The sequence below is a fragment of the Chinchilla lanigera genome, unplaced genomic scaffold (assembly GCF_000276665.1).
Source record: "Chinchilla lanigera isolate Chin_1 unplaced genomic scaffold, ChiLan1.0 scaffold00012, whole genome shotgun sequence".
Lineage (NCBI taxonomy): Eukaryota > Metazoa > Chordata > Mammalia > Rodentia > Chinchillidae > Chinchilla > Chinchilla lanigera.
Genome location: NW_004955413.1, coordinates 29,685,697 through 29,710,413, shown reverse-complemented (window position 1 = coordinate 29,710,413; position 24,717 = coordinate 29,685,697). Strand labels below are relative to the sequence as shown.

Below are 24,717 nucleotides of genomic sequence, written 5' to 3'. Positions count from 1 at the left end.
AAAACCAGAGAAATCCACCGGAAGCTCCCAGTGGTACAGGAACATAGACTTGGAATACACCTCAAGCCATTCAGTACTACCTGAGCTAACAGTAGAGCAACTATTTTAAGACATTTGGCCTTTTCATAGTTAGATTGTATTTCCTGGGCTTTCCTTTAAGCTAAGAGTTAATTTACCTTCCTGTACCCATAGAAAGTAGGAGACCACCTGGAAATACGCTAAGAAATGGAAATTCCAGCCAGGCTTAGCATGCCTAGAATCGTAGTACTCTGGGAAGCTAAGGCAGGAAGATTGCAAATTCAAGCCCAACCTGAGCAATTTAGCAGGACCATCCCAAAATAAAAAGTACTGCAGAGGTAGGTCAGTGCCAAGGCCTTGGGTTCAATCCCCAGTACTGCAACTACTACTGCAACTACCCAAAAAGGAAACATTCTCATACCAGGAAATTAAAATTTTAAAAAGGGTGAAAACAGGTAACTGATGCCCTTTCAAGCATAAGCAGGATTCTTCTGAATGCAAGGCCAGGCGCGTTGTGGCTTTACTTTGCTGCTGCTCCCTCAGCAGACTGACCGCGACTCCTGTCTCCCCTCCAGCATGACAGAGGCATGTGCAGCCGAGTGCTGACCCTAGACCTGCGTCCCTACCCGGACACCGAAGGCAGACAGGGCGGCAGAGGACACCGAGGGTCCCAGTCCCGATAGGACCGGTGCTGTGAGCAGCCCCAGGCACGGCAGCCGTCACCTGTCCTCCTCCAGTTCCAAGTTGCAGACCTCTGGAGCCAGCAGGCCTTGCGGCCACTGCCGGGTCAGCCGGTCGGGCCACTCTGGGGCTTTGTTTCCTAGGACAGTCAGCGTTGGTTTGTCTTAAGGGGCACTGTGTAGCACGGTCTTCTCTTTTGAAATAAGCTTGTCATTAAAATGCTCAGGTGTGCCTCCTCTTCAGTGCGGTCTGGCCTTGCACCTTCAGGGCGCGCGTGAGGGAGATGGGCTGTTCCTCCAGCCTGGGGTCAAACCCAGGGTCTGCGTGTGCTGAGCACACCCTGCCTGGAACAAGGGCTGTCAGATGGGCCAGTGAATAGGTTTGAGTAAGTCGTTGAGCCCAGCTTTTGTGGAAAATCACTTCAGAGGGCCTGTATGTTACTTAAGAAAATATCAACACAACAATTTCACATCTCCGGTGTAGTTTCAGAAGCCAAAAGAAAATCTGTAGTGAAAAGGAATTACGTGTCTCAGTGTGGCCTCAACGTTTCTGCGTGTGGTTTCTGATAAGGAAGTATTGAAGAGCACAGGCTTTCCCAAATGTCCACTGACGTCACGTGTGGGATGAAGGTCCCGTCAGACCAGCGCGGGGGGCTCCTCTGCGAGCATGCTTTGGCCCAGTGCTGACCAGCAGCCTCCTGCGGTGCCCACGCCTGACCTCGCCGGGGTCACACTGTGCCCGGAAGCAGGCCGAGTCCACCAGGCTGCTGCGAAAGCAGGGCCTTTGGCGCTGAGCCAAGCCGTCCCTGTTGGAGCTGCGTGGGCACGGTTAGCTACTCCCCTCCAGCTCAGGCATCCACTGTGCCTGCCATCAGCGATCCTTCTGAGTACTCCAGACGTGCTTCACTGTGCAGCGCAGAAGCACACAGGAAGAGCCACCTGGATATGCAAGTACAGGCCCGGGTACCATACTCAGTGAAGTGGCGTGGCCTGTGACTCCAGCACTTGGGGAGGCTGAAGCAGGAAGATTACAAATTCAAGCCCAGCCTAAACAACTTAGGGAGACCCTGTTTCAAAAAAAGAGGGAGGCTGGGGTTATAACTCAGTGTGAAGGCCCTGGGTTCAACCACTAGTATGGCAAAAAACAAAACCTGATTAAAAATAACCAGTTCTAGATATATCACATGGTTAAGAAATACACAAGTACAACTATGACTACAGCACTTTATCTAGACGGCCCTGGCGTCTGTCTGAGGGCAGGAGGAGGGCTCGCTGGGGCGGGAGCTGGGAGGTGTGCAATTTACCGTGCACCTAAAGCACAGGTCGGCCCACTTCTCAGAGAGCTGTGGTAAACATTCTGGTTCTGATGAGGCTTCAAGAAGCTTTGGTACAATATGCCAACTACTCCAGCTCCTGGCAGTAGATAAAGTCGAATGCTGTCACCCGAGCCACCAGCACTGGTCCCTGATTGAAGTACACATAAATGCGTGGCACTCACTTACAAAACCCTTGCTGAGCCCCAGCCTGGGCAGGTTCTAAAACATCAGCTGTGTTAGAATAAACCGGCACAGACACCAGAACTCACACACGCTCTGTCCACTCCTCGAAGCAGCCCAGTGCTGCTGCGCCTGCGAGTGTACGCTCCTATGTACGTGAAATTTCTGATTCCAATCTCTATCCCTGACTGCACTTTGTAAATGTGAGTTGAAAAATAATGGTTTACCTTTAAAAACAATTTAAATACATTAAAAAGTAATCACGGACTGTTTCACAACTGAGTGGCAACTCCAGCTAAAGTTCTCATTAACTGCAGTACACCAAGCCTTGTCGTGACTAAGGAAAAGTTGAGCCAACAGGGTTGCCAATAAAATTTTATTCATGACCAGTGTGACACAGATTTGTTTCCATGCTTCAAAAGGGGAAGAAATGTCTCCGGTGTGTGTCTTCTCGTCTCAGCCCTATCCCGGCTGACCTCTGTTTGTTGTTCTTCCCTTGCCCGGGGCCAGTGGGGACTGTGCCAGGGAGGTGCTGCACAACCACGGAGGCGCGCAGGGCTGAGCTCAGAGGAAGGGCCTCACTGTGCCTCCGCCTGGTCTCCGGCAGGGGCCTCCCCGCACACGCACAGCACCCAGCACAGCTGCCGCCCGTGGTGAGCCCCGAAGATGCCTCGGGCCAGCAGGCCCTTTACCGGGCTTACCTACCTCCCTCTGCGGAAATCCCTTTGGCTTGAGGCACAGGGGAAAAGTTGAGAGGACAGAAGCTGGGACCTTGGCCTAGAAAATGAAGACTCACAGAGCTCGGAACTGACACTCCATTTGGAACTTCCCCGGGCTCAGCCCTACGGTGCAAGTGCTCAGCACTGACGGCTGCCTCAGAGGCCCCGGCTCTGGACGCTGGCAGCTCAGCGGTGCCAGGCCTGCCTTCCCTTCGGAGCACGGTTACTGGACGATGTGACTCCGGAGCCCTACTGACTGTGTCATTCTGCTAAAAACCATTTTCACTAGTAGATTCAGTGCCTCTTTACTATTACCAATGTAACAAACAGGTTTAAAATGCTTTCTTTAGTAACAGGTGTTTCCACATAAAAATTCATCAAATATAGGTGCCTGTGTGCAGTTCTTTCTCTTTGGCAACGACTGTTGTTTGGACGATCTTGTCTCCCCCGTATCAGCAGAAATACCCTGATGCAGAGAGCAGGTCAAATGGAACTAGACGCCAGGCACATCCCTTCCCACATGTTGGTCCCTGAGGTAGCTGTTCATCAGTCCTTACAGTGTTCCTGAAGTGTGTCCGTGTCACCTCCCAGCAGATAAGCACACAGAGCTCTATACCCGGCCTTGAAGGCCACACATCCATGCGGCTCTGGGGGCACGTGACGGCTTGGGGCTGAGATCCGGGTGCAGGCCTCGGCACGCTCCTCGCTGCTTAGGCATGGCACTGGTTACAGAGGGCTGGTTCTCAAACTGCAGGGTTTAACTGGTCTTAAAGATCAAGACCCTCCAGCATCGTCTGTTAAAAGAAATACCAAAAGTTAGAGTTCAGCTAAAGAAGTACTGTACTCTCAAGAGGACTGCCACCTCAGAAACCAGTTTACAATATGTCTTATGTGCTAAAGATATTAAAAACCCTCCCTAGTGGAAATAGCTAGGATCCAGAAATGGGTCTGCACATCATAAATACTATCAGGACCACAAAATGATAACACGGGCAAAATCTGTGGCAATCTCAACCTACAAATATGGACACAGTTTTCTTGGTGGCCGGAGGGTGGGGAAGCACCAAGGCTGTGCAGCACACCTGGCTGCTATGCAGGAGAGCTGCCTACTGCTCTGTGCCCTGCAGGCTGAGGTGTAGCCAGCACGACTGGCAGAGCAGGCCGTGGCTTCCTTCACAGCAGAGACCTGGGGGTTTCCCTAGCACGACTGCCTGGGAGTGTGGGTGCTGGCACCCTTGAAGGACACCCCTGGCCACTGCTCTCTGGCAACATTGCCAAGCAAGAGGCCCCACCACCTGAAGCCACAGTGCTCAGAAGCAGGCCACAGTGGTACAACATCCTGCACACGAAGCAACTGGGAAAGTCTATGCCATCTATGGAGAATCAGCCCGGGCCTGCGCTACACAGTAGGTGACAGGGAGAGACCACAGAAAAAAGCCACCTGCCCGGAGGACACAGCATGAGTTTCTCTTTCGCTCCATTTTAGTTACCAATGTCCTTACCAGCTGAACTCACAATCCAAACATCTGCTAAAAGACTTCCAAGAATTTTATCCAAACACAATCAAAAATGAATTCACCCTCTAGAGATGTGTGTGCACTGAAGTCACAGCAGATCTAAATGGGGACACGCAGGGCCTGCACAGTGTCCTCGGCCCCTCACTTCATTCATAATTACATGGCTGGACACTGCGCCCTCGGTCTCCTGCCGCCAACCCCGATGGGCAACAACTGCTGCAGGGGCTGTTTTTACAAGTGGCCTTGTTCATTTCACTGTGTCGTTTCGTTCACTCTGACTGTACTGACAGATCCCCTCACTGTGCTGCTCCTCTGGCACAAAGGGCGATGCAGTACGGGCTGCGTGGCCCTCAGCCAGAATGCTTGGAAACACAACTGTTTCAGGCGTAAGGTTTTTAACTTTTTGAAAATCTGCAGACTGTAAGGAGTTGAACCTCCCTAATCTGAAAAGCTGAAATCCAAAATGTTCTAAAAATCTCAAACTTTGAGCTCTGAGCTGATGCTCACAAAGTTGCAGATTCTGAAGAACTTCACATTAGAAATCTCCAACCAGAACACAGCCAGGGAGAGCAGTGCCTTGGAATGTTTAAATAAGCCACCAACAGTGTTAAATGGTTCAAAGCTCTGCAGATGCTTGGTGTCTTGATGCATAGGTATTGAAGGACATCCTGTTGAGGTTCTCCTACATAACTTGGTATAACACAAACAACCGTTATCTGAAGATCCCTGGCCAGTGTTTTCAGGAATAGGGTCAGGTGACCAGGTGAGCCTCTGGCTCTCCAGAGATCTGAAAAGACACCACAGTTCAGAACAACAAATGCTAGTGGGGTAAATGTTCAGTCAGAAAACACGGCCTCTCATGTTTAAGATCACACTGTCAAAACAAAAGTTTAATCCAAGGACTTTCTGAAACATAATTATGAAAATCTCCTAAGAAGTTTATGAAAAAATTGAGAGACATGAAAATTTAGAGAGACAAAACATAAAAGATGCTGGAAATAACTCAGGAGACCCTAGTATGAATTCCTGGAAGAGAGAACAGTGAAGGCGGAAGAAGAGATGATCTAAGGCTGCATACGAGAGAGTTAAGACCAGAACACAGGACATAAGGGAGAAGCCACGTCTGCCCTTGGCCTTGAGTACTCATTTTGCAGCTAGCGCAGGTGGCCTGGCCAGGCCCTAGTGCCACACACGGCTGGCAAACAGGAACCAACATGCACTCTTTGTAATCAAGTGCTTACTTTCCAACATTCACCGTCAATCTACAGACAGAAAGGACTGTATCCTGTACCCAGGTGAGGGACACAGTGCACGGGCTGGGGTCTGAGGGCGGCAGGCTCATCCAACCTCTGCGAGCTGAGGGGCGCAGAACAACGCACGACCCTGGAAGGAGTGGAGCTGGAGGGGGACTGCAGGAGGGAGCCGGGTCACCTTTCCTAGTTTCAACACAGTGACACTACCAAAGCAGACAGTTCAAGGAAACTGAAAATAGTTAACTAAACCTCAGTGACAAAGGTCTCAATCATTTGGCTTTCTTTAGCAAGTAAGGACACAAGTGGATAGTACTGCAAAGCGGCTGTGACCTTTGGGCATCTCCATCTGAAAATCCCTGACCCGACCCAAACCTCACTGCTCGGCCTGTGCTCCTTCGGTAACAGACCCAGGGGCACGGGCTGGGGATTTAGCTCAGTGGCACAGCACCTGCCCGGCAAGCGCAAGGTCGTCATTCGATTCCTGGTACCGGAAGAAAAAAAACAAAAAACAAAAAACAACAAGACCCAGGGGCCTCTGGGCAGCTGGCATGAGCGGTCAGGTCCCGCTGCAAGCCTCCCTGTGCACGGACTCTGACCCAGTGCGGTCATTCTGCCCCCCACCGAGGGACTGGGGTCACTAAAGCAAAGCTTTGTGACTGAAGACACCGACCAGCAAGACAAGCAGGAGACAAGTTCCCACACAAACACCAGCACACAGTACCCGTATCTGGTTGTCTGAGTTTTTTGGGAGTTTCCATTCCATTCTCTTCCATTTTCCTCTTTGCACAGTCCTGACATGCATTTCCTGAAAGAGGAAAATTTACTAAAAGCCGCTCTGTTCAAGAATCCATCCCAAGGGCCCATTTCTAAGTCCTACCTCACTGAAGCACCAGTAGATGACCCCTGCCATACACTAGATTGCAGCCATTGAGTTACTGCTTAAAAACACTTATTCTCAGCCCTATTTAGGGAAAAACACTTATTCTCAGCTTTCCCATGGAGCAGGGTGAGGAGGGAAGCCTCGTGCTGCTGCTCAGTTCCTGGGCTGAACCACACGCACCTGAGCGTGCAGACACTGCCCACAGGCCAGGTAGGCCTGCAGAGCTCCTCGCCACCCGCTCGAGGGACGTGGCGACGCTGCTGTTCGTTATGCACAAGGGACACTGGGGCTGCTGAGTCCTCATTTAGACTAGGCGAGAGCCGAGCTCCCAAGAGCATTCCCATTTCAAGCAAGCAAACCAGAAAATGTTTGCAGGGAAGCAGATTTCTGAGGGCTAGGTCACCCGACGTGTCTGCGCCCTGTGTCGCATGGCCCAAGCCAAGCGGAGCCTCGCTCCAGGTCTCAGACTCCGCCTTCAAGGACGGAATTTACTGTCAGGTGCAGCGCACCACCCTGTCCCCACGCTGTGCTTCCCTAGGAAGCGGCAGGGGCGGCCTCCGCCCTGCCGTGCAGCCTCTCCAGCGGGCTGTTCAGGGCAGGCTTCTTATTTAACGTGACAAACACTTGCATGATTTTACAGGTAGGGGCAGGAAAACGAGGCAGCGTGGGGGCAAAATCAGGCTGACAGAAATGAAGATCGCCTTACCCAGGAACGTGGTGCTGTCCACTCGCTCCGCGTCTGGGAGGAAAGAGAAAAGTGAGCAGAGCCCAGACAGGGCAGCAGTGTGAGACAGGGCTCCCGCTCTCCTTCCGCCCGCCCCCCGCGGAGGCGCGCTGGGATCAGCACAGGGCCTGCAGAGGCCCCTGGGCCAGTCACTGCCTCTTGTTCACCTCACAGGGCTGACCGAGGACTCAGCGACCGTGCAGAACACCTGGAGCCGGTGGCGCACGGGCACCATGCCGTACCCAGCGTCACAGGCATCACGGTCACCGTCGGCGGGCACTCCCTGCCAGGAGAGGGGCTGCACCACGTATCGAGACTCATGCGGCCTGTGGAACGCTCTCAGTGCCGGGGCCTGGAACGGGGGTCTCCACGAGGGAGGGGGGTCCTGGTCGCCGTGTGACACCAGCAGCCAGCAGAGGTGAGGCGCATACCCCACCTCCCCACAGAGCTGCCTCCCGGGCACGCTGAACGGTGCGTTTGCTCTGTGCAGGGCCCGGGCGCTCACGGGCCACGTTCTGCCCCTCTCTGAGCTCGCCTCTCCGTCCCTGAGTCACCCGCAAGGGCAAGCATGCGGGATCCCAGCAGCGCGCGACACGCTGGCTCGGGGAGCAGGGCCCCCTTCCACCCACCAGGAGGAGCGCGCCGCTGCCCCGAAGCACACAGCGGGAGCAGCCCATGTGAGCACGAGCGCCCGAGAAGCAAGTGCCAGGGGCAGAACCAGTGCAGCACTCGCCTTCCTGTTCCCAGCTGGTCTCTCTGCTCTCCTCCTCCATCCAGCTCCTGTCACCCCGAAAGGCCAGGCGGGACCCACCTCCCACGCCTGCTGGCATCCACGTGTTAGGACCCCAGACTCAAAGCCATTCACTCCCTGGTGCCTAGACACCGGGGTCTGCAAAGCCCCTACTTGTCTTTGGTTGCTCCTGGCAGAAGAACAGTCCCGGGGAAAGGACAGGGAGTTAACTTGGACCAGGGAACTCGGACAGATCAAAGTCTTCCGAAGATCACCTGGTACTGTACAAACTGAACTCTGAACAAACACAGACCCTTTAAAGTAAAGTAATGAGAAATCTGCATTTGAAGAGTCACAACTGATACAACCAGCCTGGGGGCTTCCTTTCTTTGTAAAGGTAACCAAAACAACAACAAAGGTGTCTTGCTTTTGTGTACAGAGCTATAAACTTTAAAATTCTGGAGCCTGGGGATATAGCTCAGGGGCACAAGCACCTTCCGGGCAAGCACAAGGTCCTGAATTCAATTCCTAGTATCACAACAAAAAAAAAATTTAAAAAAAGAATTCTGTGCCAGGTGTGATGGCACACATCTGCAATCCCCACAGTCAGGAGGCTGAGACAGGAGGATGTCTGCAAATTCAAGGCCTGCCTGGGCTACACAAGATCAAGAGTAGCCTGAAGTACACAGCGAGACTCTGTCTCAAAGGCAAAACAAAACAAAATTAAACTCTGAATTCTATTCCTAGCACACCATGTAACCCAAATTCTAAATTTCAATTCCACAGAGGCACTTGTAGAAAGCAAGAGTGAGGAACTTAGGGTATGGTGAGGATATGTCCAAAAGAAGACGACGACAGGACACTGTGACTCTGAACTTGGAAAGTGAAGACAACTGCACACCTGGGCTCCGCTGCTTGCAGATCTGAGTGGTGAGATCCTGCACATATCCGGGGAAGAGGTCAAAGCGGTCGCCATAGGACACGACTTTAATCCCGTGCAGGAGCATGTCGGCCTGGTGCTTGTAGAAGTGGTCCTCGTTGTCCTTGAGCACCACCATGTAGTGCTCCAAGTCCACCTTGTTCGGCACCGAGTACAGGAAGAGGGCCTGGAAGATCTGGTCGCGCAGGGTCTCTCCGCAGCCCACGAACAGGAAGGACTTGGTGCGGTACAGGTTCTGCAGGACTTCCTGTGAGCCGGGAAGGGGGCGGGGAGCACAGGTGAGGGGCCGGCGCTCCCCCACGCGCTTCCCACTAACAGGCTCGTGTGCCTCGCGGCCTGCTCCCCGCCAGCCGCAAGGGCCACCTGAGGAGGGCGGGGAAGCCTTGGGTTCTCCCCGAGGCACTGTGGCCCACCCCAAGCACCCAACCGCTCTCGGGGAGCCTTCGCCCAGCGAGTGCACACAGTGCCAGTCGGCAGCTGTCTGGACACACCCCACGCAAGGCCAGCCAGTCCTGCTCCTCCAGAGTTACGTGTGACCCTGACAACTTCGGTACAGATGCGGACGTGGCAGACAGCTCAGGGTGGTGCTCAGTGACACCTGAACCCAGCGCCTGCCTCAGTGATCACAGAGGGGAACCTGTTCCTAGGGAAGAGTGGACAGGGTCTGGGGAAGGAGGGCAGCAGTGACAGTGACCCCAGGGGTGGCACAGAGAAGCACAGACCAGAGGGTTCACGCCAGTGAGCGGTGGACAGTCACGGATTCGGCCCGCAACACAGGGCTTCCTACCCAGCCTGCCACCCCCGCGCCTCAGCCAGTCCCCGCGCCGCTGCTGGAAGAGCGCCGAGGAGCCCCACAGCCCAAGGGAAGGGGCAGAACCAGTGCGCTGGAAGGAGCCCGACACACCACTCCAACACGCTCCATTCCGGGGAGGCGGCAAGAAAGCCTCATGGACAATGGAGCTTTGAAGCCAGTTCTGAAAGCTGAAGAGCCCGCTAGGCTCCCTAAGGAGAGGACTCCAGGCGGCGGGCTGCCTGCACGCACAGAGAAGGGCGGTCGGGCAGCACTGAGGGCCGACAGCCCCAGGCCCCAGGCTCACGGTTCCTTCCCCGAACAAGTGCGCACAAGCACAGTCCACATGCGGGCACCCGGCCAGGGCAGACACGCAGCCCGCACAGGAAACGTGGCCCTGTCCGCGCCCCATGAGCGAGCTGGCCACAAGGACCAGGAAACCCCACAGGCTGCCGCTGAAGGGCTGATGGCCACTGAGTCCCCAGTGGAGGCAAGCAGGGCCTAAGGAAGAGGGGCCATACCATGACTTCGGGGTCCTGTGTGACGTCCTTGTATCCTGACGGGTCCAGCACCATCCCGCAGGGGTCAGTGTATAAGCCGTGGATGTGGAGAACTCCGTACTTGATGTGGCCTCTCGCCCACTGGAGGACCTAGCGATGCAAGCCAAGATGAAGACACATAGCCTGAAGTTATTTCAAACGGACAGGAGAAGCGAACATCTAAATCCGCTTTGGATTCTGCAGCCTCCATTGGAGAGAACGGTGTCTCTGCGCTGTCTACCTTCCCCACCCTCAGCTGTGGGCACCAGCTCCTCCTGGCAGCACTTGCTGGGAACTTGTGGCCGGCCGGTAGCAAAGGCCTGCCGTCTGCAGTGAAGCTCCCCGGCACGTGGCAGGGGGCAGAGCCTCTAAGGCACACTGCATTTTCATCACCTGGTTTATGTGTTATTTTTACACCAAGGGAAAGTATACATGGACAGAAAAGTACTCAGCCAATGCTAACTGTACCCATCTCAGTTCAAGACACAGCGAAACACCTTAAAGACGCGTGTGTCCATGGGACTCTCTCTGGGTGTGGGGCATCGCAGCCTGCTGGGCAGACAGGGACAGGCAGGGGAGCAGAGGGTGTCCTCTCGCTGGCTGGCACTCACACGGGGCCACTGGCCTCCCCGGAGGGCTGCAGCCCATGCCCTGCTCCTGCCAGGGCTAAGTCCCATGCATGCCACCCCAACAGCAGCCAAGACCACGGCCACCCCAGGAGAGACTGCCATGGAGAAAAGCGTGAGGCACTGCAGCTAAGTGACAGGCAGCACTGGTGGCAGGACAGTAAAAAAAATAAGTAAATACATGAAAGATGCAAACATGTTCACAAAGAAAATCAATGAAAGGAGACTGACCGTCTCAGCCTAGTAATAAAAAGAAAAATTTTAGATTTTCACCTATCAAGTGGGTAAAGAATATATTGTTTTTTGTTTTTTTTTCTTTCCTTTTGAGACAGTTTCACTATGTAGCCCAGGCTGGCCTTAAACTTGCAATCTTCCTGCCTCAGCCTCCCAAGTGCTGGGATTATAAGCATGCACCACCACACCTGACAGAATATTTTGCTTTTTTAATGACACTGAATGCTGGCCAAGAGATGGGAAATGGACCTAGCTGTGGGTGAATAGCTGGTGATCCCAGAAAACAGCTGGGTAATCTGTACCAGCAGTCTGTTAAAACACCACGCCACCTGACAGGAAACACCACTAGGAGTTTACCTTGAAGAAATACACATGGGAACACCAAGGTATAAGGATTTTCATTGTAGTGTATTTATACCAGTAAAACTACACTAATGAAAAGAGAGAAGGGGAACAATTATAATTTTCTTGGAATCCTACTGCCATTTAAAAATCACACTTTTGAAAACAGGTTAATACCTTGAAGATGTCCAGTATCATAGTAAAGAAAAACTACAATAAAAAACTTTGTATAAATTGCAATCCAAATTTGTTTTGATTTTTTGAAATGGGGTCTTGCTATATATAGTTCAGGCTGACCTTAAACTTACTACATAGCCCAGTCAGGCCTGAAACTTGTGGCAGTCCTCCTGCCTCAGCCTTCTGAGTGTTGAGATTATAGGACTGTAAAAGAAAAAATCCTGGGATTGCTAAAGAAAAAATTTGACCAGCAACTGTGGCACACACTGATACATGTCAGCACTCTGAGATGCTGAGGCAAGATTACAAACTTGAGCCCAGCCTGGGCAACTCAGTGACTTGGCAATATAGTCACAAAATGAAAAATAAAGGGCTGGCATATAGTTCAGTATGAATGCCCTGGGTTCAATCCCCAGTACCACCAAAAAAAAAAAAGCTGCAGCAGCAGGGTGGGGTGTCTCGCTCTTACCGCGTTGCTGCCCACATCTCTCAGGGGCTACAGTGAATAAACACTGCGGCGCTCTGCAGGCCTGGGGACGGCATGAAAGGACAGAAGAGCGGCAGAGGCCGTGTGGAGAGGCAAGGGCGCCACCTGGCCCGGCTGCCTGAGGCGGCAGGCGTGGCTGTCCCACAGACTCAGTGGCTTCCCTGTGGCCGTCAGGGACCTTCCCTCGCCACCCGCCCCACCTTCGTCTTGTCCTTCAGGTCCAGCGACTCCATGGGCCTGTTCTGCTGCTGCCCGAAGAGCTCCAGCAGGTTGTCGTAGTTGGTGGTGAGCACCATGGTGCCCTTGTCCATGAGGCCGAGGATGGACTGCAGCACCAGGGGGTTCTGGATGTGCTGCTCCAGGCTGTCAAACACCTCCATCAGGCAGTCCTGGAAGAAGTTGGGCTTGGTGTCGCCTGTGCGCTGCGGGAGAGGGACAGAGTCACGACTCCTGCCGCTCCCAGGCAGAACTGCTCTCGGTGCTGCAGGCCCAACGGTTTACAAGACTTTAGGACAGGGAGGCCTCCAGAGGTGCGCTGGCCACCCCCTCGGGGGCAGGAGGACAGGGTGGCCTGGGCTTGGTCTCCCCGTCCTGGAGGCTCCAAGGCCGTGCGCAGGGTCCGCTCTGCCTCTATCCCTTCCCACCGCCCTCCCACCCTCGGCACCCATGCCAGCCCTCGGCACCCGTGCCAGCCCTCGGCACCCATGCCAGCCCTCGGCACCCGTGCCAGCCCTCGGCAGGACCTTTCCAGAGCTTCCATCCGGCCCAGCCTCCCTCCTGTCTGCGACTCCAGTGCCTGAGGCCACCGCCAGGACCCACACGCTGCCCACCCCTCAGGTCTCCTCTCCCAGGCAGCACACACCTTGCCCTGCTCACTCAGGCCACTGCAACGCCTTGAGGAGTCCCCAACCCTGCTGACTGCCCACACCGAAACTCCTCCTGACAAAGGTTTGCGAAAACCTAAAGAACATCTCCTAGGGCAGGGACGGCGCGCCTCTTAGAGCTTTCGATGATACAAACAGCCTGCTGCAGCACGCGCGCCACGGGCTCGCACGACTGCCCAGAGCTGGCCTCTCTGCAGAGGAAGGTCAGGGCCTTCGATGCCCAGACGTGCCACAGCCGCCCTGGCCCGCTAGCTGTTCCCCTCCTCTTCCTGTGCTGGGGCCAGCGCTCTGTCCAGCAAGGACCACCGAGGAAATACATCAGGCCTGTGGGCCAGTCTCAAGCAGCCACTCAGCTCTGTCGCTGGGCACCAACCCAGCCAAAACGAAGTGTTAAGGATGGGTGCGGCCACGTGCCAACAGAAGCTCCTTCACAGAAGCAGGCTGCACAGCAGGTCTGGCCCCGGCTGTACGCGCCAACCCCCACCCAGTGGCGGTAGTCATCCCCGAGTCACAGGACACTGAGGTTGGCCCGGTTCCCCGAGAGCCTTTCCCAGCATGGGGAAAGCCTGGGGTAGCCTGGGATGGAAACGGGTGCAAGTGACTCCCACTGAAGCCCGCCACCCTCCCTGCCCACCGCAGGAACACGGCCACCGTGCAGGGCAGGAGGGGCCGCTCACCTTGGGCATGGGGCCGGCGCCCTGGTTCCCTACACCGCAGGCTCCCTGCTCCCCTGCCTGGATTCCCATGTGATAACTGACTCGCTGTCACACTGAAGCCACAGTTCTGGTGTCCTTACAGCAGCCCTCACTCCCCTATCGTCCCTGTCCCTGTCCATGCCCACCCACCCCATGGACTGCTCTATCAGACAGGGGCAATGAGGAGACCCCGGCGCCAGCCTCTACCACACAGACACACACACACACACACACACACGGCCTAGTTTCCCTGCACCTGTGTCCCGACACCACAGCTGGCCTATGACCGAGCCCACCCCGTGCCCAGACCCAATCAAGGACACCACTCGGTGACTGTCCCCGGGTCACCAATGGCACTCCTTGCCCACTCACTTCCTCAGCAGGCAAACGCTGCATTCTCCCCGCTCAGCGTCAAGGGAGCAGCTGCCCCTGAAGAGATTCGGCTGGCCTGCCGACACGTGATAAGCTCATGACCAGCGTGCGGGGACGGCACCCTGAGCCCAGCGCAGCAGGGCACTCACTGCGCACTGTGCCCTGCCCTGGGGCCACCTGACGTCACAGCGCTCACCAGCCCGGCGCTACACATTCTCCCAGCCTGGTCCGGACCCAGGCTGAGACCTATGCTCTCTCAAGTCCTTGTCTGAGACTCACAGGTGACATCTTCCGGATGAGATCGTGGGCCACGACCAGCAGGTCCCGGTCCTTCATCACCTTCCTCCGGAACTCGGCGACATCCCCGGGGTGCAGCACCTCCAGCTGCTCTGCAGCCTCGATGACAGCCTCTATGCAGCTGCGCCAGGAGCACAGGGCGGGGATGCCTGGGGCCACGGCCGCGCTGACGCCAGTCCCGATGACCAGCAGCAGCTCCTGGGGCTGCTTCCGGATGAGGCTTTTTAAAAACTTTCTGCTTCAACATAAGGATTGGAAGAACAAGTATCAGCACAGAAGCACTGCAACCCCAAGTCTGGGCGCGGCTCGTTCAGGTCAAACCCAGACCAGCCCTAAAGGCACACACTCCGTCCCCTCGGTCCCCTCTACCCCCCCAGCAGCAGACAAAAGCCCTGGCATTTCCTGCTCTGGGCGTTCACTCTGCTGCTCAACCCTCACTCCACCAGGGACTCGGGTGGCTGAGCCTCCCTCGCCTCCGCAAGCTGCCCACCACAAACAATCCCTGCGGGCAGTGAGAGCGAAGACCCCGCCAGCGCCCGAGGAGCCACTCGCCTCCCTCCTCAGGAGGGCCACCCTGCCTCCCCAAGACAGCTCCTTACATGCCAGGCCCAGAGGCCCAGCCTGCCCCAAGGTCCTATTTCACTCCTGTCTCTGTAGCCTCACGACAGATTCTCCCAGATTCTCCAAGATCAAAAAACCTGACTGAAGGTAGACATGAGTTCATTTACCTTGATTTTTGTTCACCTTTATTTGTTGTCTTATCTTCTGAATCCATCTGTGAATCCTAAAGAGAAAAAAGTAATCAGAAGCAACTTGTATTTCCCAGATAATTGCTGGGGGGGGGCGTGCACGTGCGCTGGCAAATGATAATGGAGATGAAACCAGGATTTCAAACTAAGCTACATCTCCAGCCATCCTCCTGCCTCAGCTTCCCAACTGCCAGGACTACAGCTATATGTCACCATGCCTGGCTCAAAAGTTTTTATTAGTATCCTAGGTGAGAATAAGTCTAGAATTAAAGGCCTCAGATCTCCATTTAAATTAGAATACTTGAAAAACACCACATACAAAAAGTAAACATCCAAACTCAGGAGGATGAGGGAGGAGGATCAACGCCAGTTCAAGGCCAGCCTGAAGGACATAGTGAGATCCTGTCTCAAAACAAAACAACCCACAAAATGTTCCTAAACCACACTGCTAACCTCATGTGGCTCACCAGGCCAGTCAGAGGCTCGGTCATCACTGCTGGATGGGAAGGAACCACAGAGCAGAGGTTACAGGGGGCTCGGGGGCTCCACAATACTCTGGCGTCCCTTTTAGACACGGCTCCAAAGAGCTCCGGGCAGACCCATCCCACATGCCTGCTCACAGGAGGACGCGCACGGGGTTTCCTGGGGGAGAGGCCCGGCTCTGCGGTGCTGGGCCTGAGGCTTCCAGGCACCACATCCAGGTGCCAGGCCTCACCTCGGCCGAACGAACCCCACGTGATGTAAACCAGGACTCTCGCACCATCCGGTCTCTACCCACCCAGCTATCTACACTCCACAACGTTTCCCTCAATTCTAGAGCTAATATTCACTGTAAACAACGAAAAATACAGCCGAGAACCCTGCTGACTAAGCACGGGGGTTCCCTCCCGTCTGCGAGTCCCTGTTAGGCTTTTTACAGTCGGACAGCTGAAAGCGCGTGCAGACCCCTTCTCAAGCACTGACAGAGCACTTCCCCTGCACTGTGACAGCTCGTGACCACACACACAAGCCACATCTTCATGCCACATCGATGCCTTGCCTCCCCACTCTGCTGACACAAGGACCACAGGGCGAGCGCCCAGGCTCCACCTCACTGCGAAGCCCCCACCCGGGAGAGGCTGCGAGCAGCAGAGCTGTTGCACTCAGGATATGGCGCCCCAGACACCATGCCCCGCCTGCTCAAGTGGAGCAGGAGGCGCCGGCTGGGCTGCAGCATGACTGAAAGCCACCGGTCTGAATGTGTGATCTCTCCTCCCCTCCACTAGAACCGCGTCACCCAGGGCTAATTTTCCAGGGTGAGCACACAAACGGCAGGAGGCGGGAGAGCCCGTGGGTATCCTGCAGTCACCACCGAGCAACACAACCCACACCCCTGCTGAAGAGACCCCAGCTTCACCGAGGCCCTGCAGCTGCCGTCACCTCCCCTGAGGCTAAGCAGCCACAGTCCACACGCCAGGAACGTGAGGCTCCGTGGGTCACCTGCCAGAGGGGTGAGGCTGCCCGCCGACTCCCCTTCTCCCGCTGCAGTCAGCAGTCACGCAGGGTCAGGTCCACTTTGGGTCACTCGCTAGGACTTCTCCAAGGAGAAGCAGCAGGCTGCGGCTCTCCACTACATGACGCGATCCCTCCCCTGCAGAAGAGGGGCGCTTGGCTCTCCGCCTGGCCTTTCGCTGACTGCCCCGACTGCTCACCCTCAGTGTACCGACCGTAACTTACGGCTTCCTACTCACTGGCCGCGTCTCCAGGGCTCGGGGCTCGCCAGTGCGGCTGTGACATGTGTGGGCTCCGAGCTGGGGGCCCAGCTGGGGTCGAGGGCTGAGGCTGCACCCGCCTTCCTTTCTCAACATCCCACAGGACTCGGGCCTCCTGCTGCAGGGTAACGCGAGGTACCCAGAGTTGATGACCCCACCCGCCCTGCCTGGGCCTGTCCACCCACACGGCTGCAGGACTAGCACTCCTCCCACCTACGGGAGGGGCCGTTTGCCTCAGCTTCTCCACACATTAGAGGATGTTTCCAAATCCTATAGACAAATGGAGGGAAGGCTGTGGTAAATGACTGTTATCACATGAGGAGCTTTTTAAAAACGTTTTAAAATTCTCCTTACTATATGTTTGCAGTACATAATGACTGTAGGAGTTGGTACTTGTCATCTCTAATTCTTGGGGTTGCACAGAGGCACAGACCTGTAATCCCAGCACACTGGGAGGCTGAGACAGGACAATTACAAATTCAAGCCCAGCCTGAGCAACGTAGCAACTTAGTGAGACCCTGTCTCAAAACAAGAAGGGGTGGCTGGGAGTGCAGCTCCATGTGAAGGCCCCGAGTTTAAGCCCCAGGATCAAAAAAAATAAAATCTCTAGTTCAAGCCAGGCATGGTGGCACATACCCATAACTCCACTACTAGGAGACCAGGGCAAGAAGATCACAAATTCAAGCCCAGGAGCGACTGTACAAGATCCTGTCTCCTGTTCCCTCAATGATTCCACATTCTCGGCACCCCTGCTGGGCCCACAGCCAGCTCCTCCAAGGGCCTTCCAACAGTCACCCAGCTCCCAACCCGACAGGCGCGGGCCATCCAGATGCTGAAACCAATGTGGACCTCTCAGGGTCAAAGCAGCCAACAGAGGAAGGAAGGAAGGCCCCCTGACATCCGCGCTCAGCACAGCGACCAGCAGGGAGAGCTGCAGAGCTGCCATATGAGGCATTTACAGTTCCGGACAAATACTGTGTTTAAAGACATTACCTCATTTCCTGTTGGGCAGCAGCATAAAGACCAGAACTAAATCTCACAATAACCTGGAGACTACCCAAAATCTCCCCTGGTTCTCTACCGATGTCTTGGGGAGATCTGCACAGCCCAACCCTCGAAGTTTCCGAGGGACACCCAGCCTGACACCTGGCTCCCGTCCACGCCACACCTCCAAGCCAGTAGGATTCCAGACCACAGGAACAAAACCCTCCGGAGGCCTGTCACATACTGCATCTCAGTTTCCCTGGTGATCATGTCGTCACAAGCCCAGTCATCTCAGCAATCCCTTCTGTTTCAAGGAACTATCAGCATTTTTCTAAAAGCGAAATCAGCCCCAATACAGATTCTTATAAGCAATTCCTGTCCTTTTTATCCACAGCCTCTAATAAAAGTACCAGCAGGATGTTTCCTGCTTAGAACAGGTCACAAATGTTTTATAAACTAGGTATGCAACAGCTAGACACTGCCTTATTCTGCCTCTGAGCCTCAGCACTCAGTACTAAATAAATGCTCATCAAAAAGGGTCTAGTTCAAATACGATACACTACAAAAGTGAGCTTATTTTCATTCAGCTAGCAAGGCAAACCTCCCCCATCACTAGCCTGGTATGGTAGGCCTCCAATGCCCCCACGCCCCACCAGGCCTCCCGTGCCACCACACCTCAGACACTGCTGCTGGCCTTCAACACGACTGCTCTGCCCACCGCCCATCGGGCACTGAGCTGCAAGCGGAGGCAAGTCCGCGCTCTGACAGTGCAGCCTGCGCTCTGCACTCTGCGCTCCACAAGGCAGCCTCGCAGGAGACAGTCAGAGGACCCAGGCTGACAGCCAGCCCCACCTGCACCCAGGCACAGGGCGCCTTCAGCCCCTCGGCCTCACTCAGGCAGGTGCTCATGGCTGTGTGAGTCACCCCGCCACGACCCAGCACTGAGCAACAGCTCACTGCCGCCGCCACCGCTCTACACAGGTATGAAAAGCAGAGGTGGGCAAGGAAGACCAGAGTGGGACCTGGCGCGAGAGGCCAGGAAGATTCAGGGGCTGTCACCAATGCTAATTATTAAAAGTGGCATAAGAAAAATCTAGTATTCACTTTTGATTACAAGCTACGGTTTCACTTAACGAGCACTGTGAATTATAAAAACTCAAGGGAAGGATCCTTAAAAAATATTTTTAAAAACTATCAGCTTCTTTCTATTACTTATAAGCTGGCTATGATGGTACATACCTGTCATCCCAGCTACTCAAGAGGCTAAGGTAGGAGGACTGCAAGTCTGAGGCCAAGCTGGGCAGTTTAGCAAGGCCCTGTCTCAAAAAAAAAAAACAAAAAACAAAAAACAAAGTGGTAGCACATGTCTGAAATCCCAGCACTCTGGGAAGCGAGACAGGAGCAGCCCAAGGTCAAATTCAGCCTGGGCAACTTAATGAGACACTTTCTCAAATAAAAAATGGGCTGGAGATGTTGGTCAGTGTGAAGGTCCAATACCGAAAGAAAACAAGTCATTAAGAACAGCTGGGAGCTGGGCATGGTAGCAGACACCTATAATCCCAACACTCAGGAGGCTGAGGCAGGCGGATTGTTGCAAGTTCAAGACCAGCCTGAAGTGCATAGTGAGAACCTGTCTCAAAAAAAAAACCACCCCACCCTTAAAAAAAAAAAAGAGCAGCTGGGGATATAGCTCAGTGATAGAGCATCCCTGCATCCTTCCCCTGCACCAGAAAACAGGGGGTCAAATGGGCTTTACACAGCATAAACAGCAGGAAGAGGCACTCACAGGCTGTCGGCACCTATCACGGTGCAGAGGACCAGGCAGCAGACAGATGCTCACAGGCGCCAAGCGCGAGGTCACACTGATGCCCACACAACCAGCAGCATTTCCAAGGGCTGGCCTCTCACTCACCTGCAGCTGGTCCCAGCAGTGAGGGAGCATGACAGCCCTAGAACCTGCAGGGACGGCCAGGCTAGGGCTCGAAGGCAACTGGGCAACAAGGTGGTGACAGCCAAGACTATCACTACCGCCGCCACGGCCACTGTTAGTGAAGTCACCTCACAAAATGGTGTAGACACACGCTACTTAGGAGACAGCAGGCTCCGACACCCTGAGTTTAATCCGAGTAACCAAGGTGGACCCTGTGGCCTGCCACACCCTTCCAGGAGGGCACACCTGCCAGTCTCCCTCCGAACACAAGCCCAAGGCAGGCTGGAAGGCCACAAGCCTGAAAGCCAGTACCCTCCAGCCTGCCACCTGGGTGCTGGGACCAGCTGGCACCAACATCACCTCTCCCTTTCCTGATGCCCGCAGTCTTCCTCTGTCACGCAGCTGGCTTCCAGCGTTAGTGGGTGGGTCAGCGTGGGGAGGCAACAAGAGCAAGTGCCCAGCACACGTGGAAGCCACGTCTCTAACCACCAGCAAACATCTGGGCCCGGTGACAGATCCCAGGGGATCCCAGGGAGCCCCTCGAGAGCCTCTGGACACAGAGGCAAGCCACTCACTAATGGCCAAAAATGTGTGCACTTCCTGAGCCACACGGATCAGGCTCAGGCACCAAAGCCACACTGGGACCTGGCAGAGCAAACCGACTGGGGTGAGGGGAGGTCGCCACCCCCACACCAGGACACTTCTCCCAGCCTCAGTTTCCCCTGTCAATCGAGAGCCGCCACTCGCCCGGCTGGCCTGCCGCAGTGTAGTGAGGGGAGCAGCTGAAAGACGCGTATGAGCTGGAAGATGCTCGGCCACCGCGGACAGCTGCCCCACATCCGTGCGCTGTGATTCAGCACCGCTTCTCCAGGGCGGACCCACAACCAGGCTGTGACTGAACCAACGGCTCTGGGAAACTCTAACCCAGTGGTCACCAAGGATGAGAAGGATGAACTGCTTCCTCCAATTTGTAGATGTGGACCATTAATGTGAACACACCCTACTCAAACAGTTTTTATTCAGCTGAGTTAAGTACAACAGAGAAAAACTGCCCATTTTGTAAAGATCAAACATGTTAACTGGCTTCTTAAAACCCGCACCCCAAACAGAACTGCACGGCATTGGGGCGCAAACCAGGGAAACAGCTAAGCAGTGAGAAAGCTAAAGATCACAGAAAGCTAAAAGAAAAACAAACAAACCAACAAGGGGTGGGGATGCCACTCAGTGGTAAAGCCCTGGGTTGCACCATCAGCACCTCAAAAAAAAGTAAGGCCAATGTTAACTACCGTCACGCGTACAGCCCTTGCTAGATCCACAGCACCTCACTACGCACGTCACAAGTGTTTCCCCACTCGTCCCGCCCCATAACCCGACGATGTGGGCGCTGCTTTCCCCCACCTGGTCCGGAACGACACTGAGCCCCTTTAAGAAGCCAACAGCGTGGTGTAGTCTTGCACCTCTTCTAACTTTGGTGCCACCCGGAAGGGCAAACAGGTCTACCCACTGTTGTCCCGAGACCTGTGGTACACTGAAGCACATGCAGTTTACAGTCTGTCCCTCAGATGGGACGTGTCACACAGCTGAAGAAGCCTCACTGCTTACTGATAATGGGAGGCCAGAGCACACTGAACCTCTGGCGTTTACCCAGCTTGAGGACCCGTAAAACATGCTCTAGGCTGTAATCCCAGGATTTGGGAAGCTGAGGCAGGAGGATCACCACATTTCGAGGCTATCCTGGGCTACATAGTGAGACCCTGTCTCAATGAGAGAGACAGAGAGGAGAGAGAGATACTAGAAAGTAATCTGATGAAACTCAGAATTTTAAAGCTGGAAGTAAGCTCCTCCTTACTATGTGACACCAAATACCCTCCTTTTTCTCCTGAAGTGAAAACTGAGACTCTTGAGAGGTAACGACCGGGTCAGTGTCCCCCAAGGAGTACAGTAAGCTGTAAACTCAGTCCCGGCTTGTGTCCCAGACTCCTGCTGCTCTCCTGGGCACTGTCTGGTCCACTATGACCCCAAAGCTCTGTCTCAGGTGCCACCTCCACCTCCTGAACACACCTCCACACGCAGCAAGGCCCACGGCCTGGCCTCCCCGCGGCTTCTCCCGCTGTCTCACCCCCTTCCTTCTCAGAAACACTGCCAGTGACCACTGGTCCCCCCTCAGGAGGCCTGGGCAAGGCCAGCAGCTCGCAAGCGTTTCCATCTGGTCTTTGCTAGCCTGTCACAGGACTGTCCATGTTAACTTCAGCAGGGAACAGATAAGCAGGCTAAACCAGGAAACAATGCCGACGATGCCGGCACGACCTTCTCCCGGCTCCCGGCTCCCGGCTCCCGGCTCCCGGCTCCGGGCTCCTTACAAGGACGCAGGACACAGCAGGCCTGCCCTGAGTAATACCGGGACAACCCACTCTTTGAGCCTCTGGTCTTTCCATGTGAAAAGAAACGACACCATCACCTTGGAGGGTGGAAGCTTTACACTGGAGAACATTTCAAAGAACAAAGCCTGAGATAGGCAAGGTGGTGCCTGTAATTCCAGCACTGGAAGGCTGAGGTGGGAGGATTACTACAAGCTCCAGGCCAGCCTGGGCTACACAGCAAGACGCGGTCTCAAACAAACAAGAACAAAGCCTGGAGCAGTGTGCCTTCCACGGCACCCCAGGTGTGTGATGGGGGCGCCTTCCCAGGATTCATTCATTAAAATAAAAACTGCAGTCCCTCTGTCATGCTGGTCCCCTGTGGCTGCTGCCCCGGATGACAGTCAGCCCGCTGTCCTCATCACAGGAAGTTCTAGTGCCCGGGGCTCAGCAGGCTCCTCTCCCTCCCCCAGGAGGCCCCTAGGCAGGAAGCCCCCGAGACCTTCTTGAGGCTCTGTCTATTCCATATGTCTGCCACCACCTTGAAGCCCTCACAGTTTGGACACCCTCGCCTCGGCCGTGGGGCCCCACACTGTCTCAGAGGGCCGCTGCTGACAGCCCAGCCGCGCCCTGGCTGCACTCTGCCCACCGGCCCCTTCCTCCTGCCCCACAGTGCCAAGCGTGCACTTCCTGAGGGGACGCCAGGCACTAAGTCTGATGAGGAGGCCGTGGTCACCACCGCCACCATCATGCTCCAGGGCACTGCACCTCTCTCGTGGTCTTGCTTCCTCCAAGACCAGGGTGACCATTCAGAAGGCCTGTGCCCAGGCCCTGGTGGGCCCTCTTCTCCACCATGCCCACCTCCAACCGCTCAGCGAGATGGCCAGTCCCACCCACTCTGGCTACTGGGACCCCGCCCTCCCGCTCCCCAAGCACAGGCTACCTTCCTGCCTGAAGCATCACCTGCTCCTCAAACGCCACCGCTTCTCCCCACTGCCCCTTCCTCACAGTGGTGGCCCGGTCCCCTCAGGAAAGGCCGACAACACAACCCCAGCCACCCACCCTCAGGGTGAGGCTGCACTCCAGGCACAGCTCACGCCTCCCAAATCTGCCCTCCTTAACCCCCAGTCCAGCTATGCTCCAGCCGCCGCACCTGACCCGCACATAAAACAGACCACACGGCCGGTCACCCTCCAACCCAGCCCTGCAGCAGGGGCTGCGTCCTTGTCACCAGAGAGAGCACAGAGAGCTGGGCTAGTGCCCGCTCCTCGCAGGACACTGGTCTGCCACAATAATCAGGCAAGTCTGCCTTTCGCCCATTGTGTCATAGTCACGAACTGCTCCAGGCAAGCCACTCAGTGACAGGTGTGGCCCGAGGAAAGGATGACCTTCGTCCTCAAGATCTGCAGGCCGGAGAGTCATCTCTCGATGAGGATCAGAAGCGCACCATTGGACAACCGGCCTAAGGGTAGGGAGGCGCCACCAGCTTGCGATCACCTATCTCGGGTGTAATCGCCTCCTCCCGGGGAGAGCGCACATTAGCCAGCCTCCTCCATCGGCAAGGTCACGATAAAAAAGTCCTTTTCCAGCCACCACTTTGCCTCAGTCCTGTGAGGCAGGCCGAATAAGGAGTTCAAAACAATGCTGGCTCCACCACACGGAGGTGGGGAGGATGGACTAGTTCTAGGAATGCAAAAATCAAAGCGAGGAGATGATCTAAAGGGCCCTGATCTGCCCCCAACTCCTGGCCTCCCTCCACTCTCGCGAGCCCCACAGTGGCATTAAAAGTTAAACACCGCCCGCTCTGGCCTCTGCAACAATAAACACAACACATGGGGGCCCCAAAGCACACACCCCCTGTTCGGTTATAAAGTGGTTCTTAAGCACGTGCAAGGCTGAGGCAGGAGTATGCAGTTCAAGGCCAGCCTGGGCTACATGGTGAGAACCTGTCTCCAAAAATGAACTAATTAAAGGAAGTGCTGCTCAGGTGACTGGTTATGTTTCTACTTCCATTATTGTCACAAACCTCGGGAAGAGTTCTGGATGCTCCCCGACCTCAGAGGAAGGGATAGAAGCCTCCTGGCAGAGACCAGCCAGAGGGAACCTCGACGGTGTTGGCGTGGGGATCTCTGGGTCTCAGGGACAAGTGGCAGAAAAGCCCCACCCAGCAACGGCGGCGGGGCCGCACGGCAGGGGGCTCGGAGGAGGCCCGGGGATCTCCAGCGGCGGAGAGTCTCTGGAACAGAGGAGGGGGCTCTGCCCTGGAGCTGCCGTAGCTCTCGGGAGTCCAGGGGGACCTCTGGGGCTCTAGGGTCCCTGGGTCTGGAAGGCTGTCGGGGCCAGAGGGGCCCGGGTGGGGCCTGGGGGCCTGGGGTCCCCGAAAATGCTGGGAGAGCGCTGGAGACCGAGGAGCGTCGGGGTCCGGGGTCCGGGGTCCCGGGCGGGCCCTGGGGTCTGGGGTCCCGGGGGCGGGCAGCGGGCCCCGGCCTGCCCGATCTGCCCCGACCCGCCCCTCACCTGCCTCCGGCTCGCGGGTGGACGACGGC

General features: G+C 55.5%; 2 protein-coding genes across 3 annotated transcripts in view; one reads left to right on the top strand and one right to left on the bottom strand.

Annotated features, from left to right (window-relative positions):
* Smc1b (structural maintenance of chromosomes 1B) overlaps positions 1 to 941 on the top strand; it is a 55,571-nt gene extending 54,630 nt beyond the window's left edge. Inside the window, exon 25 of the mRNA XM_005379490.1 lies at positions 594 to 941. Within this exon, the coding sequence (XP_005379547.1) occupies positions 594 to 701 (108 nt within the window). The 3' untranslated portion in view covers positions 702 to 941. The remainder of the gene's footprint in view (positions 1 to 593) is intronic.
* Positions 942 to 2,553: 1,612 nt separating this feature from the next.
* Positions 2,554 to 24,717, bottom strand: Fam118a (family with sequence similarity 118, member A; the record flags this gene model as incomplete). 2 transcript variants are annotated; one of them, XM_013511625.1, is given in 9 exon segments in its annotated part: positions 2,554 to 3,707; positions 6,405 to 6,488; positions 7,270 to 7,302; positions 8,919 to 9,204; positions 10,269 to 10,397; positions 12,353 to 12,574; positions 14,383 to 14,638; positions 15,129 to 15,184; positions 24,689 to 24,717. In XM_013511625.1, coding segments are annotated over 8 exon segments (1,077 nt in total). In that variant the 3' UTR covers positions 2,554 to 3,687.